The sequence below is a fragment of the Pan paniscus genome, chromosome 6, assembly GCF_029289425.2.
Source record: "Pan paniscus chromosome 6, NHGRI_mPanPan1-v2.0_pri, whole genome shotgun sequence".
Taxonomy (NCBI): domain Eukaryota; kingdom Metazoa; phylum Chordata; class Mammalia; order Primates; family Hominidae; genus Pan; species Pan paniscus.
The window spans coordinates 34,772,375-34,792,945 of record NC_073255.2 but is presented as its reverse complement, the minus strand read 5'-3'; the positions used below and the strand labels follow the sequence as shown (position 1 = coordinate 34,792,945).

At 40.6% G+C, this 20,571-nt stretch overlaps 1 protein-coding gene across 6 annotated transcripts in view; it reads left to right on the top strand.

Annotated features, from left to right (window-relative positions):
* SCRN1 (secernin 1) overlaps nt 1–20,571 on the top strand; it is a 69,012-nt gene that overhangs the window by 14,776 nt on the left and 33,665 nt on the right. For 4 of the 6 annotated variants that reach the window (XM_003833371.6, XM_003833370.5, XM_063605664.1 and 1 more), the window contains 2 exons: nt 6,131–6,290; nt 19,009–19,190. In XM_003833371.6, the coding sequence (XP_003833419.2) occupies nt 6,132–6,290; nt 19,009–19,190 (341 nt within the window). In that variant the 5' untranslated portion in view covers nt 6,131. Of the gene's footprint in view, nt 1–4,911; nt 4,933–5,243; nt 5,396–6,130; nt 6,291–19,008; nt 19,191–20,571 lie in introns of those variants that run through there. The other 2 variants (XM_057302838.2, XM_008958882.6) reach the window with 2 other exon arrangements.

Here is a 20,571-nt window from a genome sequence, read left to right as displayed (position 1 = left end):
CAAAGCTGAATATAAAGAAGTTTTCTCATGTTCTAAGTTTTTATATTCGTGTATGTGATTGAGAGTTAATTGAATTTTAGGTTCTTTTTTTTCTTTGTGAAGGAGAATATACATTTCGTAACGTTGTATGAGGTTATAAAGGAAAAGGAGAAAAATCTTAAAGCCAGTTTCTTGTGTCATGCATGAATAATTTAACAGTTTTTAAGAATCATGTAGGGCTGAGCACGGTGGCTCATGCCTGTAATCCCAGCACTTTGGGAGGCCAAGGCAGAGGGATCACGATGTCAGGAGTTTGAAACCAGCCTGGCCAACATGGTGAAACCCCGTCTCTACTAAAAATACAAAAATTAGCTGGGCATGGTGGTATGCGCCTGTAATCCCAGCTACTCAGGAGGCTGAGGTGGGAGAATTGCTTGAACCCAGGAGGTGGAGGTTGCAATAAACCAAGATCGCGCCACTGTACTCCAGCCTGGGCGACAGAGCAAGTCTCCATCTCAAAAAAAAAAAAAAAAGAAAGAAAGAAAGAATCGTGTAAACAAATATTTTAAAATGCATGTTTTATGTAATATATAAATGATGTAACTTGTCAGATTTTTTTTCATTTTAGTGTGAATGTCTGGTATGTTACCCAATATTTTGACAAATAATAGGAAGAGAATTGAGTTCCTTTGAATCACTTTCCGAAGGGTTTCGTCTCAGGTTCATGAGAGCTCTGGCTTCCAGACTGGCCAGTTTTTCTTTTCCCATGTGGACAACTGTAGGAGGCCAACTCACTATTTGTGTGAAACATAGTAATGAAACATTGTGTGCTCTCTGAGCAACTCTGAATTGGGCAGGTGTAAAAAAGGTAAAAGAAAGTATCAGAGAACAATGCCAAATAAAAAAATTCATCCTAGCTATAACTCATATAAGAATTTGCCACTTTTGAAATTTCAGATGTATTAGGATATAGATGCAGAACTAAAATTTTTCTTTAAAATTAAATTCCTAAATTGCTATTCTCTCCTGGGTTTACTTTAAAAATCATTTCTGGGATTATATCAGTAAAAATACTTATAGGAAAGTTGGAAATTAGAGGAAAAGATGAAAAAGCAAAGAATATTTCATTGCTGGGCTCCCACTGTTAATATTTTAAGTACATTTCCTGGGCAAGTATTTGGGCATAGTCTTTTTCTATCTATATTTTAAATAAGATAATTTATCTTGCCCCCTCAAATCATTTCTTCATGCAATTAAAAACTCTTCACAAACATATATTTAATGGGTTTATAGTATTCTACCCGATAGATGTAGCAGACATTTTCAGCCAGTTCTCTGATGCTGGACAAGTAAGTTTCAGTTTTTCGCCTGTATGAATACCACTACGTGAACACTTATGCATACCCCTTGCCCATATTCCTGATTGTTTCCTTAGGATACGTACATAGAAATGAAATTACTTATTCTATTTTCATCATTTCTATCTGCTTTGTGGTTTCCTTCCTATCACAGGCAACTTCTTTGATATTGTCTGTATGCAATTTTCAACCTAAAACCTGACTTAAAAACCTTCAGTGCTTTACTGTGTGTTGTGAAATAGACACTAAAGTACTTGATGTGACCTTCAAGGCTCAGTGTGGACCTGCCCATTATATACCCACCTCTCCAGGCCTCTACCCTACTTTCCCTGTCCTCAGTTGCATCAGCTTTTTAATTTCTTGGCTCCGTTCCTTTTCTCCAGTTTCAGGGCCTTCAGGCCTGCATGTCCTTTCTCTGAAACATTCTCCCTCCATTCACCTGTCTTTTGTGGAATAGAAAGTGAGACCTCTGCTTAGAGGAGGTGGGTGGAGATTTGAAGAAAAGTGAAGGTGTCAAAAATTCATTTAGGAAATAGAGGAATTGGCCAGACAAGTACACAAAGGATTCCCAGATAGTAATGAGGGCCACTCTCATGGTGTTTTCAGAGTCAGGATATGAGATTCACACCAAGAGAAGTGTAATTGGCATCTACAGCTATGATTACCTTTAACTTATGTAATCTAAGTCAGCCTGGTGAGTTTTGTAGCTGCTTCCTAAAGTTTGTTTTCTTCAGTCTTCCGGAAGTGTCCCACCTCCTCTTTGCTAATTCAGTTTATATGGATGATAGCACATTTTGTCCTTAGAATAAGAGGACTTCACAAACAAGAACTTCTGAGATCACTGGAAGCCTTAATATGAAAATCTTCATTTCTGGGTTTCTTTGGGACTCTGTATCACTGTCCCGTCCAATGGAGTTTCTACTAGCTACATGTGGCTATTTAAATGAAAATTAATTTAAGTTTTGAATAAAATGGAAAACTGTGCTCCTTCATCAGTCTAACTACACTTCAATAGCTGCCTGAGGCTAGTGGTCGCCATATTGAATGGTGGACATACAACATTTCCATCATTGTAGAAAATTCTTTTGGAATTTTCTACAGAAAATTTTCTTTTCAGAAAAGTCATCTCTGAAGCTAGTCAGTGCACACATGGTGATTCAGGAAAAATTAATGGACTGTTAGCCTGGGCTAGTTTGCTCCTAGGTCTGATGCACAGTTTGCTGGTTCATCTAGCTTTTTAATTCTTAAAACAGACTTTGAAATTCTGCTCCCTGCTGGCATTCCCAGTCGTTCACAAAATTTAGTGGAAAAGCCAGCCTCCCTTGGCCCACATACCCCTGGGCTTCTGTTGCCTATATCCTCATCATGATCATGTGACCCAGATTATTTGCTGACTAAGCAGGTGCCTTGGCCAAATAATAGGTGCTTGCCCAAAACCCCATGGGTTTTATTTATATTCTATAGATAAATCTCATAAATGCAAAATTGGTGGATTTCTACCATTTTTAAGGATCAAATAAAGTAAGGTTCTGCTCCTAGGCAAGACACTAGCTCTTTTGAAATGGCCCAGTGATGGGGAGAGAGGGAGCATATGAGATACTCGAGGCATCACACAAGAGAAATGCATCCTTTCCCCATCTTATCTTCCTCTGGGTCTGTTTCACTTTATTTGTCTCCAGCAATTCCCCCGATGCCCAGATTCTAGTAGCACTCTATAAAGGCATTTGATTTCATAATTATTCTAGGTCTTTCTTGTGCATACACATTCTTTGTTTATCTCTCTCTACTCCTCCAGTCTGAAGATAAAGCCGTTTTTGTGAAAATGGGAAAGGTTAAGGGGAGAAAGAACTGGAGCCTCTTTATCTTTCTGGCTTTTCTTTTCCAGAGGGAAGGGGCGATGTTCTACTGAGCTAGAAGGGAATTATTTTCAGAATTGTGGGGGCTCCCCCATTTCTCTGCACTCTGGGGAGGGGCCTGCCATAAACAATGCAGGGAAGAACTCTGAGTGTGCATGTAGAAATTAACCTGAAGTAGATTGGATATAGAAATAGCAATACAGTCCCATACAAAGAGGTTTCTAAACATAGAATATTGATGACTCTGCAATTTGGTAACTGCTCTAATTAGGAATGAGGCAAGTAGATTTTGATTGGTTTGCTTAACAGAAAATTTTAGATATTGCTCTATTTTAACAGTCAAAACCCAAATAAAGTTTTTTTTTTTTTTTTTGAGACAGGGTCTCACTCTTTGCCCAGGCTGGAGTGCAGTGGCGTGATCTCAGCTCACTGCAGCCTCAGCCTCTCCGGGCTCAAATGATCCTCCCTCCTCAGCCTCCCAAGTAGCTGGGACTACAGGTGCATGTCACCACACCCGGCTAGTTTTTGTATTTTTTGTGGAAACAGGGTCTCTCCATGTTGCCCAGGCTGGTCTCAAACTTCCAGGCTCAAGTGATCTGCCTGCCTAGGCTTCCCAAAGTGCTGGGATTACAGGCATGAGCCACCACACCCAGCCAGCAAATAAAGTATCCTATACTTATGCATCCTCCACAGTTTGCAAAATATGTTCTCAAGGATCATTTTATTTGATACTCTGATAAACCTGTGGGCTGTGGCAAAACATTTGCAAAAGGGAAACCTAGGCTCAGAGAGGTAAAGTGACTTAAGCAGGTCACACAGCTAGTAGGTGGTGGAGCTGAGTTTTGAATCCCATTCTTGTGCTTTTCTGAAAAGATTGCTGTACTTCTCACTTATATTTCAGACCTGTAAAATAAAACACATGGAAGTTGGATAATTGATGACACAAATACAATAGTTGGTATACTAGATAATGTTTCTTGAGTGCCTGTAATGCCAGGGGTTGGGGAAAGGGCTACTATGGTTGGATGGCATCAGTCCTGCCTTCAGGGAGCTTTCTTTGAAACAGGTAAAGAAATATACAAGCAACATATGTACATTATTTTATAATAAAATGGATGTATTAGTACCTGTGGATGGTGAATAAATGAGAGTCCTTTATAGAAGTCTTTATGAAAGAAAGGGTTTTGAATCAGATCCTGAAGTATATGTACAAAGACTAAGGGCAGGGCATTCAAGCCAGGTACAGAGGCATGGCGGGAGAAAAGAGAGATATTAGAGAGTCAGCTTCAGTGTGGTGGACTATTAATAAACAAGAAAAGAACCCTTGTTTATCACTCATTTAAAATCTACTCTGCATAAGACATAGTGTACATCTGCAGTTACAGCGGTGTGCAAAAGGGAAAGGTCCTTGCTTTCATATTGCTTAGATTTTGCTGGGAGAGACTAAATATTGATTGTTGGTAATAAAATAATCAAACAAGTATTTCAGATTATGATAATTACTTTGAAGGAAAAGGACAGGATTCTATGAGAGTGTATAGTACAGCAACACAAATTAGAGTACTAGAGTGATATTTGAGCTGGTACATGAAAGAGGAGGAGTTAACCAGGCAGATTGTTTTGGTACAGGAAGCAGGGAAGGGAGTGGTGAGGACAAAGGATGGAGCATGTGCAGAGGTCTGGCAGGCACTGGAGGAGCTAGAAAAAGGCCTGTGTGCCGGCATTGTGAGAGTGGAGGGGTGAGTGGTAGAAGATGGGGCTGGGAAGGGGAAACAAACTTGATCATATTTTGGTCTTTATTCCAAGAGCCTTGGGAAACTGCTGAAGTATTTTAAGCAGGAATGGTGTGATCAAATCTTCCTTCTAAAAGGATCACTTTGGCTGCAATGCAGAGAATGTTTTGGAGTGGGGAGTGATAGAGGTTTTGGAGCAACCCCTCAGGAAGTTATTGTAGTGGTCCAGGCTGGAGATGGTAGTGGCTTGGTGCAGGGTGGTGGCAGTGGAGGTGGAGAGGAGTGGGAGGTTTCCATAGAGATTTAGGAGATGGAATGTACAGGACTTGGTGATATATTAGATAATGGAGAAGCAAATGGCAAGGATGGTTACCTTGGCTACCAAGATAAAGAACCTTGAAAAGGGAAGAAGATGAAATCAGCTTCGGATATCAGGCAGGCAGCTGGGTCTGTGGGTCAGAGGCTTAAGGTGAGAACCCAGCTGGAATTAAATGTGTAAGTCATCAGCATGTAACTGACAAGGGAAGCTCTGAGCATGGATGCATTTTCCCAGATAGAAAAGATCATTAAATGAGGAAAGAAGGATGAAGCAGTGAGGATGTGCACTGGCCAGGTAGAACAATCCAGTCCAGGAGCTGCTGGGGAGGTGGACGGAAAACCAAAAGGTGTTTGAGTGTTATGTCATCGAGGTGGAGTAAAACTACTAAAAACAACAAAGCAGGGTATCTGTCAATTGATCTGTAGACCCATTTCCTCATCACACCCCAAATCTGTTATGTGGTGGCTATGCATTTCTGGATCTGAGGCATTTGTGTAGTTAGTATTAAGGTATGTTTATTTATTATTTTATTATTGTGAACAGATTGCAGTGTGTGTATGTGTGGTGTGTGTCTGTGTCTTCTGCCTAGAACAATAACCTCCTTTCCTTTCTCCCACATCACTGCACTTTTGGCTGCCGCTGTGGTTTGTTGCAAATCTGAGCTCATTTAATCCCACAGAGTATTAAACAATATCTGGTCTCGGTGGCTCTGTCATTCCACTGCAGGCGTCCCACCTTCATTTGCCAGCTGGGATCTCTTAATGAGCTAGCTGTGCACAGTTCAATAGTAAAACACTTTTAGCTGGTGAAATATGTTTGAAGAACTCACTGTTGGAGTGTTCCATGTGAGGCCTGCTTCCACTCTCGCTGGCATTCTCTTTTCAGGATGGCTGCAGCTCCACCAAGTTACTGTTTTGTTGCCTTCCCTCCACGTGCTAAGGATGGTCTGGTGGTATTTGGGAAAAATTCAGCCCGGCCCAGAGATGAAGTGCAAGAGGTTGTGTATTTCTCGGCTGCTGATCACGAACCGGAGAGCAAGGTTGAGGTAAGCCGTGCATTGCAGTCTTGCGAGTCACACTCTCTTTTCTCTGGCTTTGCCGCTAGCACAACCCTAACTTCTTGCTTGGAAGCTTGCTCACAAGTCAGAGCTGTCATGTCAGTTCTGCTGATTCCTGTTTCCATGCAGGTTTGCTCATAGCCTTGAAAACAAGGTCATGGGAGAGCTCTATGCTCACTGCTATGGCCATTGTTTTATAATTAAGTGAAATATGTACATAGTTCTGAAATCAAATCTAAAAAACAAGATTTATTCACAGAAGTCTAACTTGTATCCTTGTCCCCTTTACTCCATGATCTTTTCCCCTATAGGTAATCATGTTTTGGAAGATCTTGGTTTATCCTTCCATTTGCAAAATTACACATATAAATGTAACAAATCACACACACATGTGCATATTCATCCTGGTCCCTTTCCTCCTTTCTTCGATTAACAGCAGCATGCCATATATACGTTTCTCTACTTTGCATTTTTTTTCATTTTTATTTTTTTATTTTCTTCAATCAGCTTTCTCAGGTTGAATCTCTACTTTGTATTTTTCAACTCAAAACATATTCTGGAGATCACTCCCTACAGTACATGCAGGTCATAATTCCTCATTTAGAGCTGCATGGTGTTTCATTCTATGGATGTATCATAGTTAACCAGCTCCATATTACTGCTGGACATTTGGGTTGTTTTCAGTCTATTGCTATTACAAACAGCACTGAAGTGGATAACAGCCTTATGCATCTGTCATAGTGTCTGGTCTCAGTTTATATATTTTTATCATAATAAAACATTATCCATTAATTCTTATTTCAAATCTTTTAAAAATACTATTTTTGTCAGTATTTCTTTGGGATAGATGCCTAGAAATGAAATTGCTGGGTCACAAGGTAAATAAAAATGTAATTTTATTAAATATTATCAAATTGCCTTCCATAGGTGGTGTACCGTTTTGCATTCCCATCAGCACTGTATGACAATGCCCGTTTCTTCATATTCCCAGAATGTGTTGTCAAACTTTCACGATGGCTATTTTATGTTAATTATACTTTCTGCCATTTTACTAAATTCTTTTATTGGTTGTGTCAGCTTTTATCATTGCTTCTCTTGGGGTTTCCAGGTATATTTTTATATCACTTGCACATAAAGATTGTTTAGTTGTTGTTCTGTCTTTAATTGTTTTCTTGTTTGATTGCTTTGGCTTATAGCTTGGGTTTTATGTTAAGTAGTAGTGGACATAGTGGGTGTCCTTGGCTCTGCACCTGACCTGAGTGGGGCTGTCTCTAGTGCTTCCCTATTAAGTAAGCTGCTGGTTTTGGGATTGAGATTTATATAGTTTTATGTGCCACTGCACCTGGCTTATGATAAAAAGTATACATCAGTCAGGTACAGTGACACATGCCTGTAGTCCCAGCTACCCTGGAGGCTGAGGTGAGAGGATCACGTGAGCCCAGGAAGTTGAGACCAGCCTGGACAACATGGTGAGACCCCATCTCTTTAAAAAAAAGAAAAAAGTATACATGAATTTCTATTTTGAGTATTTCTAAAAACAACAACTCAGGAATAGATACTAAATTTTGTTAAGTATCTTTTCAGTAATTATGGAGATAATCACTTATTTATGTGATAAATTGAACCATCTTTGCATTCAGGGCATAACCTTCTTGGTTATGTTTTGTTTATAAGTGTATTTACCTGTGTGTGTTTCTGTGTGTGTGTGTGTTTAGATGGTAGTTTGTTAAAGGATGAAAAATCTGGAGAAAATAAATTAGGGCTAGTAAATGAAGAAGCTCTTTTCACTACATAACCTCTATTCTTTGGTGCTCTGTGCTTCACAAAATAAACTGATTTTTCTGATGATTGTGCTTGGTTTCAAATAGGCATTCATCAATTTGTATTTTTTTTTTCTTAAATTCTTCCATTACATCCAATGTGTATTTTATTTTCATATCTAAATCTTAAATCACACTGGCTCTGTTTCAGTTCTTTAAAAGCAGTAATCAGCACCAAAGAGCAACAGAACTCTATGAGGGGCTGCTTACTTTACATGAATTTAACAAAGGCACTGAAATGAACAGGCAGGTGGGCAGGACTTCACATGGGCTGTCTGGATGATCCGGTGGCAGACTGTCTCCTACTGGGCTTTCACCAGACCCACTTTCCTCTCTTACTGAGCCACTAACTTAATAAAAGCCCTTGCAACTTTAGTGGGACTTTCCTTTCGTATAGGTGGAGAAGAGTGCTAGGTTCCCTGGTGAGCATGTTAGGTTTTAAATGGGTATTCATCAATGAGTGAATGTCCATGTTATTTGGGTCCAAATGTTTCTCTCTTTTCCTGGAACAGAGTGGACTCTGTGTGGATAAAGTTTGCTGATTTGAGTTGTTACTGACCTTCCCTGTCTGTCCTCCCTGAACGTTTCTATCTTTTTTTCCCAAAAGACACACAGACTAAAATAATCTTTGATTTTTACGTGGGCAGATTTAAGTTCTCAAAGGTGGCTGCACCAAATCCCATCCCAAGTGCCCTTCTTCCATTGTGAAGGGCACTCCTTCCACGAAGAGGGAAAGGTGAGTCTATGCCCTTCACTCTCACTGTGAATCTTTGAGGGCTTGTGATTGCTCTGACCGGTGGAGCATGGTGGAAGTGATGCTATGTGACTTCCAGAGCTGGGCCAAAAAAGGATACAGCTTCTCTCTCTCTCTCTTTCTCTCTCTCTCTCTCTCTCTCTCTCTCTGTGTGTGTCTCTGGTTCCTCTCTCTCCCTCTCTCTCTCGTTCCTCTGTCTCTCAGATGATTCCAGGCCCCAGACACTGGAGTGGAGACACATTATCCCTGCTGTTTGCTGTTCAAATCCATGAGCATTAAAAAAGTTGTTTTACACCACTAAATTTTGGGGTAATTTGTTAAGTAGCCATACTAACTTCAAAAATCACACAAAGCCATTTATAAACATGTCTGAAATAAATATTTCAAAAAAATTTGTTTTCTTTTTTGGAGGATAGGCTACATAACTCTTACTTTACTCTCATGGTTACAATTATTTTAAGGATGAGGCTAGATTCCTTTTGCTAGTTAACCTATGGTATATGATTACTCAGATATATTTAGGTTAAATCCTGTCCCCTTCCATACATAAGTATAGTGTGGTATATACCATAATTAGCCTCTAAGGCAGCTCTGACCTCTCTCTGAGTTCCATACCTGTGTTTTGAGCTGCCTCTTTGCGTTCCCACTTGCATATTCTGCAGGTGAAATAACCTCACGGGTAAGAAAGCAAATTCATTTCCCCCAGCTCATATATGTTGCTGTAACAACATATGCATTGTCGGCCACGTAGTTTATACTAGAAGCCCTCGGGAAACGTCGACCCTCACTTCCCCCATCCCCAATGCACAGGGACAGCTGTCACTGAGTCCCGCTGTCCCCTCTCTTGTTTGTCCATCTCCTCCCCGCTGCCCCTGACTCGTTCAGACTGAGTCCATCTCTTTTCTGCTACAATCTTCTCATTTGTCCCTGGGTCTCTTTCTCCTGGGTTCTTCTCCCTACAGGGTTACCAGAATTTTCTTCCCAGAACATAGATAGCTCTATCACTCCCTTGCTGAAAAGTGTTTCGTTTTGTTTACAGGATGAGAGTCCAAGCTGATTTGTATGCCATTCAGAACTCTTCCCAACTGGCACCCTGCTCACTTTTCCTTTCTTTTATTCTCTTTCATTCTTTTCTATTTTAAATTGATAGACTATTTTTAGAGCAGTTTTATGTTTACAGAGAAATGAACAGAAGGCACAGAGAGTTCCCAAACAGCCCCTTACCCTGCCCTCTAGTTTCCCCTGCTAGTAACGTCTGGCATCAATGTGGTACATTCGCTACAACTGATGAGCCAATATTGACACAGTATATATATATATATATATATATATATATATATATATATATATATTTTGTTTTTTGAGACAGAGTCTAGCTTTGTTGCCCAGGCTAGAGTGCAGTTGCACAATCTCGGCTCACTGCAACCTCCACCTCCCGGGTTCAAGCGATGCTCTTCCTTCAGCCTCCCAAGTAGCTGGGATTACAGGTGCCCACCATCATGCCTGGCTAATTTTTGTATTTTTAGTAGAAACGGGGTTTCATCATGTTGGCCAGGCTGTCTTGAACTCCTGACCTCAAGTGATCCACCCGCCTCGGCCTCCCAAAGTGCTGGGATTATGGATGTGAGCCACCGAGCCCGGCCTGATACAGTATTATTAACTAAAGTTCATAGTTTATACTCTGTGTTGGATATCCTGTGGGTATACCTATATGTATAATGACAAGCCATTGTAGTATCATAGAGAATACTTTTACTACCCTAGAGGTTCTGTGCTCCACCTATTCACCCACCCACCCTAGCCCCCAGAAATCACTGATCCTATTGTGTCCATACTTTTGCCTTTCCTAAAATGTCACATAGTTGGAATCATTCAGTGTGTAGCCTTTTCAGATTGGCTTTTTTAAACTTAGTAATGTTCATTTAAGGTTTCTTCCTGTCTTTTCCAAGCTTGATGACACATTTCTTTTTATCGCTGAACAATATTCCATTTTCTGGATATACCAGGTTATTTATCCATTCACCCACTGAAGGACATCTTAGTTGATTCCAAAGTTTGGCAGTTATGAACATAGCTGCTATAAATATTTGTGTGCAGTCTTTTGTGTAGACATAAGTTTTTAACTCATTTGGCTAAAGACATTTTAAAATGTAATTTTTCATTTTGAGTAGGTAATCATATATTTATGTGGTTCAAAGATTGAATGATATTTAAAAGGTTCACAGTAAGAAGTCTTCCTCCCTTGTCTCCATCCTGTATAACTCTTATTAATTTCATGCATATCCTTCCAGTATTTTATGCAAATCCAAAAAAACTGAATATCAGGCCTTATTTTCTATTGTTTTGTGTGAATGCAGCACATTATGCACGCTACTATTAAACATGATTTTTTAATATATAACTTTGAACTTACAGAAAAGATCTGCACTTTCCTATTTTCACTTAACATTTTCTAAAGATTTTTCTATAGAGATTGTCCTTATTTTTTTCTTACAGCTACATAGTAATCCATTGTGGAGATGTACCATAGTTCATTTAATTAGTGCTCTATTGGTAGATGCTTGGACTCCTTCTAGTATTTTGCTAGTCTAGAAAGTGCAGCTGTGGAGAACCTTGTACATAAGTCATTTTGTGCATGTGTAGATACAGCCATTGGATGTACTTCCAAATGTAGCATCATTGGGTCATAGGGTAAAGCTTTTATAAGAATTGACCTCTGTAAGGGTTATACAATTTCCTGCTTACTTTTCTATTCTCATTGTTAGCTCTGCCCTCTCAGCTTGTACTCTAGGCCCCAGCTACACTGAACTGCTTGCCTTTTCTTGAACAAATAACACACTTGCATTTTTCTGTGCTTTTGCTCTTTCTGTCCTTTGCTGAGAAGATCCTTCTTCTCCCCTCCTCTCATCTACTTGGTAGACTCCTGTTTATCCTTCCAGGCCTCAACACCAATATCCACTCCTCCCTTTAGCCTGATACTCCTCTATGCACGTCAATTGAAATTTACAACCACCTGAAACTAGGAGGATGAGTTCTGGCCCAGGAGAGAGGGGTCCTAGGTTCGTGTTTTGCCTCTCCCTTTATAGTGTCTTGGGCCTTTGAGCCTCTCTGAAACTCAGTTTCTTTATTTGCCAGATAGAGATCATAATACCCCCTCTGCCTGCATTACAGGCTTTAGTGAGACACACGTGAGCTGATGCACGAAAGCACTTTGTAAAGCTTTAAGGAGAACATTGTGAAGAAGGATTTTTTTTTTTTTTTTTTTAAAGAATTGACTAATGTTGAGAATTGCTGTGACTCCGGGTCTCAGTTCCAAAACTATCTTTGGCACATCACATACTACTGAATCTGCTTTTCAAACTTACTCTTACCCCTTTAGTTCCCTTACAGTTACATCTGTCTCCATCTCCTATACTTGTACCAAGTACAGAATGATGGGTTCTTTCCATATTTAGGTCTAGGAGCCACAATTACTATCATGTAACTTTTATACAAGCAACTATTAAAATACAGACTTTTTTAAACTATGAAGAGTAAGAACTTTTCATAAAAACCCATCTATTCCTCAGCCATTTCATGACATTTTATTTTATTTTATTTTATTTTATTTTATGTTTGAGACAGTCTCACTCTGTCACCCAGGCTGGAGTGCAGTGGCATGATCTCAGCTCACTGCAACCTCTGCCTCCTGGGTTCAAGCAATTCTCCTGCCTCAGCCTCCCAAGTAGCTGGGATTATAGGCATGTGCCACCATAGCAGGCTAATTTTCGTATTTTTGGTAGAGACAGAGTTTCATCATGTTGGCCAGGCTGGTCTCAAAACTCCTGAGCTCAAGTGATCCACCCACCTTGGCTTCCCAAAGTGTTGGGATTACAGGCGTGAGCCACCATGCCTGGCCCATTTCATGACATTTTAAACATGTGTCCTGAGGTTTCCCTAGAAACCTCATACTTGAGTGTTGAGGTCCCAGGAAATCATTTTCTGAGAATATAACCCTCTATTATATAATTTATTATATAATAATTTAATTATATATAAATAATTATTTAATAATTATATAATTTAACTACATATACATAATTATATTATTTAATAATTATATAATTTAATTATATGTAAATAATTATATTATTTAATAATTACAGTGTTTAATAATTATATGAAACTAATTATATACTAGGTGGTTATATTCTCAGAAAATGATTTCCTGGGACCTCAACACTCTCAAGTATGAGGTTTCTAGGGCAACCTCTGGACACATGCAAAAACCGTGGAAAAAGTCGTGTGGACTCCTCATTCATCCACTCACCCACCTGCCAACTGATCCCCCTTTCCAGGCGGTTCTCCCTTCAACTTGTCCACTTAGCCACTCTCCATCTTCTTGTCAGTCAGTCCCATCCAGCCATCATCTCCATATGTCAAGTTCACTGTACTTAAGACTAGAAGAGTAAGAAATAAGATCCTCCAGCACAGAGTTCCTCAGTTTCCAAAATTACACTGGATTTTTTCTTTCAGCTGCAGTTTGCAATTGGAACATCCCAATTTTATATTCTTTAGTATTTCCCTTGTGTATTCAGGGCTTTTAACAACATCTCTTTTGGTTGCAGAGTAGGATGGATAAATAGGTATCAATATTTATAATACCTATTGATAAATAGGTATCCTGTCTGAGGATGCATCAGAGAACTCATCTCAACTTTACCCCAAATCCTGCCCTCCCTCTAGGTAGGCATGTTGAGGAAGCAGAGGAATAACTTCCTGGATTATGGTGTGTGGATGTGTGTGTGTGTGGATGTGTGTGTGTGTATGCATGCATGCTCATGGATGGTACAGGTCCATTCTTACATGGTTGAACCTTCTATTTAGGAAAAAAATGGATCCAACATTAGACTACTTTTCCAGAAAAACAGTGGACTTTGGCTAAGGTTTACGTTACTTATACTTGGTGTCCAAGAGGCTAATTATACCAGAATTTACGGAGACAGAATTCTTGATAACAAAGTTAGATTTGACACATAACATTTTTTAAAAGAGTCTTTCTTTGGTAATAAATATTGTCTCCATTATTTCCTTTCTTAAAGTCTTTATCATTTCCTCATTTTTTTTTCAAATTAGCTTAAATTTTTGTCTGTTTTCCACTACATGAAATACCGTATGGATTCACTGTCGTCAATGAGTTTATATAACTTTCATGATTTGGGGGAGGCTTTTGGTAGATTATTTCCCCTTTCTTTATCATTGAAAATATTTACAAGAAGAATAGAAAATTACCAGTTAATGATGGCTGGTAGCATTGTTAGTAAAATTGTCCAGATGGAGGCTATATTTGTGATGTGTGGGGTGTGTGTATGTTGCGGGAGTCGGGGGAGCTGAATTTTAATTCTGAAAGTTATTTCTTACAATAGGAAAGTACAAGTCATTCTGGAATCAGAGAGAGCTGAGCAAAGCTCCATGACCACTGGACAGATTTCCTCCCTCCCTCCCTCCCTTCCTTCCTTCCTTTCCTTCCTTTCTTCCTTCCCTCCCTCCTCCCTCCCTCCCCCCACTTTCTTTCTTTCTTCCTTTCTTTCTTTTTTTGTTTTCTTCTAGTCAGCTCCAGAATCAGGAGTCCCCAGTCTTGTATGGAGTCAGAAGTGTCTCCCTCACTTCCAAGAGAACATGGCTTAGCAGAGGGCTTCCTTCCATAATGTCCCCTTTCCCAGATGCATTTCTGATCTCAGACCTTTGCATTGTTCCTCCCCAAAGATCTTATGCTTCAGTGAAATAAAAAACAGTTCTTCTAAAGTGTGGTTGAGGATGTTGCCCTCTGATCTCAGCACCTTCTTTTGTCTTTATTTAAACTTATATGAACCTTAAGAATACATTTCCTAAAGCCAGTCAAATAGCAGGCAAGACACTGGGGTAAAAAAATAAAATAAAAACAAACATGGAGGGCATGGTGGCACACACCTCTAGTCCCAGCTACTTGGGAGGCTAAGAGGGGAGGATCGCTTGAGCCCAGGTGTTGGGAGGACAGCCTAGGCAACATAGTAAGACTCCATCTCTAAAACAAACAAACAAAATACACACATACACACACACACATATATAATTTAAAATAAATAAAAAACCCTCAGTGATAATTATCAATGCTTCTTTAGAGCTACAAAGTTTTAAAAGCTAAAAACATCTCTCCAAAGCATCCCATTTTCTTTGCCATCTTCTCCCACCGTAAGAAGTTTAGCTGACTCATCAACTCATCTCACAATGGTTTTTGCTGGTGGTGCCAGGGTTGTGTTCACCATCTTGAGTACAGTACGAAAGGCACAATGGTTGTGTTTCATTAATTGAAACGTCTATTGTGTGAGTGTCTCTGTTTCCCCTTTCACTGGGTCATATCCAGAAATAGTGTGTGCTGGAATGTGGATGGGGTGAAGTGATGGCATGAAGCTGATCTTTCTTTTCATTTTCGACGTAATCTCACAAAATAATGAAGGGCTTGCTCTGCGGAATTGTTTTTGTCTTTGGCTCTAGGTTCTTTTCGAGGCTCATGTTTTCTATCCTCCAACCTAACCTGGCAGGTGGTCCCTGAGAGAGTGGCAAGCTCAGGACAGGCGGATCCTTGGAAACCCCCTGATTAGCACTGGGCAGTGCTGACATTTAGAAGAATGCTTGCCCACACTCCAGCTCTGGGCATTCTTATATTGTTATGTGACTTGGGCACCCAGAAGTCACACTAGCTGACAGATTTATTTTATGAAAGGCTGGGTGGGAGTGGCCATGGGGCAGAAAGACCAATTGCTCATCTCTTTCCACAGTTCACTTTAATAACCAAAGGTGAGACCAGCACCGTCTCTGTAAAGATCCATCTTTTAAGTGGTGAACACTTTCCTTTTTTCTTTTTCTTTTCTAATAGAAATTAAGCTAGGAATTTTGACTTGGGGAACTAAATTGTTTTTGCCACACTGAAAGAAGATGTCAGGTGCTTTTTGGATATTTGTACCTAGAGAAACCTCTTTTGCTTCCTCAAATCCCACTTCTCTGGCTCATTAATAATGTGGCAGTTGTAAAGGTGGGTGGATTTTATATTTAAAAGTGGCTGTGGAGTTCATGTTCTAGATGGCTGACTTTACCAAGTTGAGCTAATTAAATTTTGTGTAAGTGTTCCTGATTTTGTGAGATCTGCTCCCAAAGTGGGATTTTAAGTAGCCAGTCTATCTACATGAGATAAGTGTGTTTACCCCTCCCCAACCCCACCTGGTTGTGATTAGCCAGATTTAAAACATAATGGAGCAGGTGTGAATGGCTGTCATAGAAGAGCCCTTATGAGGCCCGTGTTCTGTGGCCCATGACAAAGATGCAGCAAGGGGCATGTGTTCCAGGCTCGGGGCCTGTGAAGGGATCTGGCTGCCTGGCTTTCGGTCTGGTGCTTAGGAGGGCTGATTGGGCCCATCTGGCTACTTAGGGATCCCCTTCCTTCCTCACCATTCCGAGTTTGGCCTGAAAAACATCAAGTTGGCTGCATATATTTTGAACTCCTACAAAGACCATCTGGTCTTTTTGATTCAATTGTCAACATTTTTTTAATCAGGCAATCCGTATTAAGCCCTTGTAGTTCTGTGCCTTAATGACATCATGGCAGCTCCCCCACATGGCACAGCAGGGACCTCTCTGGACCATAGAGACCCTTCACATGCCCCTTCCTCTCTTAAGCCCTTAGCTGTGTCTGGAGTACCTTGATGGCTGGCCCATTTTTTAAGGTCAACCCAGATTTCTCCCACGTGATACAGCCTCTAGCGGACCATGCGGATGTGTTTCCTCATTTCTTTGGACTTTTACCTTCTGTGCTCCCTTAGAGCTTTGTAATTTCTCCAGCCATCCATTCAGCCACCGATCCAACAAAAGGCTTATTGATGCCTGATATATACCAGACTTGGGGTATGTCAGTGAACTAAATAACAAAGATATCCCCCTTCCCTCTTGGGGCTTACACTCTAGCTGGGGGAGATAGTATACATAAACAGTACATGTAATAAGTCCATCAGTTCTATAGTATTTCAGAAGGGGATAAATGGAATGGAACGGCAAAGAGGAAAAGCAGAGCCGGGCTGGGTGGATCAGAAGGCCAAAGCAGGAGGCAGTGGCACGATGCTTCAGGAATGAAGCAGGCAGGCCTTGGAGACACTGAAGCTGGCCTGGGCTCGTAGGAATTTGTGTGCACGCCTTTGCCTTCCTCCCCAGCCAAAAGGACAGGGCCTGGGCCTCCTCACTGATTTTCTGCTTGCAGCATTTAGCACAAAATGCTTTGCATGTAGTTGGTGTTCTGTAAATAATTGGGGAAATGGAAATGAGTGTGTAAAAATGAATTTGAAGACAAACCATTTCCTAATTTTTACTTTTTTTCTGCCCTTTTAAAAACCTGTATAATAAATCTGTGCTTAAGAAGCTGAGATTCTTTTCCTATTTACTCATTGTTTTCAAGACAAAAGTTGCCACTGGCACTCAGTGCGGACAGGGGTTTTGGAAAGTGTTGGTCAATGCCTGGACTACTTTTTGACATAGAGTGCAATGTTAAGATGTAAACGTCAATTCCATTTAGAAGAGCACAGAGGAGCAGAGTTCGATTACTGCTCTGGCCAGCTTCGTGCTCTACAAGAATCATTTTTTTTTTAAATAAATAACTTTTGGGAACTGCATAGGGGAAAAATCTTGAGTATATTTTATTGTCAGTTTGCCATGAAAAATTCAAGAGTCTCTTGAAAAACTCTGGATATAATTAGCTTTCAGTTTGCAAATATTTATCAAGTAAAATGACATTATCCCAGTGCAGAGCAACACCTTAACATGAATTGTGCAGACCCAAAGTCACCTGACCAATGAGTGTGTGTGTCACACGGGTTTCAGCTCTTACCTGAGGTTTAGCGATTATGGTAAATCAATACAGAATAGCTTTGTGGGCTGCATTCAGTCAATATAGCTGGGTCTTGAGATAAAAAAAGAAAGATCTAAGGCTGCTGTTGCTTTCAACTGCCCTGCTTAAAATGTAAATGACTCCTGCAGCTGATAAAATTCTCCCTTGAGAGCTCCAGAGCACTGTGTAACTTAGAGACTTGAATTCAATACAGCGTCCACCACACAAAGGGTGTGTCATAGGCTCGTAGAATGTCAGAGTCAGGAGGCCCCCATGGAGAAGCTAGTTGCAGGTTCCTCTGCCGTGGGTCACAATGTGGGGAGGAGAAAGGGAAGCACAGGAGGGCGAGACTCTGAGGGTTACCCACATCCTGGTCCCGGGCCTCTTCCTCCCTTTGCCTGGACATACTTTGACTGATTTTATTGTGCTTATGATTCTGTGTAAGAGTTCGTGTGAAGAAGGTGTTCTGAGGTTAAAAATAGTTGGGAAGAAATAGTTTGACTCAAATTAGCTCCCTCATTTTCCAGGTAAAGCCACTGCAGCCTGGAGAAGGTAAGATACACCACTAAGTTGTGTGTTCTGCAGTTCTGACAGCAGCTGGAGATGCACCTCCATGGGACCGTTTCCTTCTGTGTCCACCTCACTGTCTTAGTGTGAGGATCAAATGGGACAGGCGGGAAATCCCACAGTGTTATGCAGTAGTTAAATGCAAATGTTATTATCCTTTTCTGTTTTCTACCACTAGAGCAACCATGTAGGTTATCAAACTGTGTTCCAGGAAACCCAAAGGGTCCTTGCAGGGGGACTCAGAGTTCTGCTTTCTTTAGGCAAAGATCTTCCCTTTTACCTGCTTTCTATCTTAGGCTTCTAGGTGAAGTTTCTTTTGAAGGTAGGGCTCGTAAATTGCTGTGTTCAATATTGGTGAATGCTGGCAGCCGCCTGTGCCTGTTGAAATGGTCAGGCTTAGGATGTTCAGGATGATGATTGGCTGAATACCTGGTTCAAGATGATTGCCCTATTACGTGAGCACCAGGAATAGATTGGCATGAGCCACACAGACTGAAACTCACCATGGAGACTTTTGAGCTACGTTGTGAAGACTTAAAAATCAGGGTATTCCCAAGGCCTTTTATTTTTTGGCTCTGTTTGTAACTAATATGATGGTTCAGTATAAGTACCCAGGAAGAAATGAGGTGGTACCTGACAGGTGATGGCGCTTTCTTTCCTATGTTTGTTTTTCAGTGCACTTACATTTCAATCGACCAAGTTCCGAGGACCCATGCCATAATGATAAGCAGACCCGCCTGGCTCTGGGGAGCAGAAATGGGAGCCAATGAACATGGAGTGTGCATAGCCAATGAAGCCATCAACACCAGAGAGCCAGCTGCCGAGATAGAAGCCTTGCTGGGGATGGATCTGGTCAGGTACTGCACGGTGATTCTTTGAAACAACTTCCTAGAAAAGGTTGGAAATGGGGACAGGATTTATTTCTCCCTAAACCTTGCATTTTTTAACATAATCCTTCCAAAGATGATGTGTGCCTTTTGATAGAAACTTTAAGATGATGAGATAAATGAGTGGATTACAATGGAATATTACTTAACAATAAAAAAAAAATCAAGTGGCTGGGCATGGTGGCTCATGCCTGTAATCCCAGCACTTTGGGAGGCTGAGGCAGGTGGATCACCTGAGGTCAGGAGTTCGAGACCAGCCTGGCCAACATGGTGAAACCCCGTCTCTACGAAAAATACAAAAATTAGCCGAACGTGGTGCTAGGCGCCTATAATCCCAGCTACTCAGGAGGCTGAGACAGGAGAATTGCTGGAACCTGGAAGACGGAGGTTGCAGTGAGCCGAGATCATGTCATTGCACTCCAGCTGAGGTGACAACAACGAGTCTCCATCAAAAACAAACAAAAGAATCAAGTATAGTTACATACTAAAGCATAATGATCTTGAAAACATTATACTGAGAGAGAAGCCAGACACAAAAGGTCACATATTGTGATTCTATTTATATGAAATATACAGAATAGGCAAATCCATAGAGGCAGGAAGTTAGATTAGTGGTTGCCTGGGGTTTGGGTGTGGGTGAGAGAATGGGGAGTGATTCCTAATGGGCATGAGCTTTCTTTTGCGGGTGTTGAAAATGTTCTAAACCTTAGATTGTGGTGATGGCTGCACAACTTTCTGAGTGTACTAAAAACCACTGAACTGTATAGTTTAAATGGGTGGATTTTATAGTACTTGAAATATATAATATATATATAAAATATGAAAAATCATAAACTAGAAAAGAAAAATAGAACAGAGATCACTTCCCTCCTTTCCTCTCTATGTCTCAGTTGTTTTTTCTTCCTTTTTCCCCTCTCCCAGCCACTACACAGCAGAAGGAACCTGCTGTGCGAGCTGGATAGGGCAGGGATCTTTGTCTGTACACTGCTGTGTCATAAGCACTGGGAACTGTGTGCCTGGCCTGTAATGAGTGATCAATAACTGAATTTTGAATGAATGACTAAAGTAGAAGGTAGGCTGGAACAAAGCAACATTCTGAAATGCCTTTTTTTGTCCCTGAAATAGTGAAATGAAATAAAATCATGACAGTTGAAAGAAGATTGGGCTGGGATCTGGAGTTCTTGGCTTTCAGTGTGGATGTACCAAGTTACATCACCTCTCTGAGCCACAGTTTCCTCATTTTTTCAATATGAGGTCTAGATTGGATGACTTCTGAAGAACTCCCAAAGCTAACATCCTAGAAAAAGGAATGGGGTTGGATTTTGGTTTTGTAGGGGGAAATGGCACATTT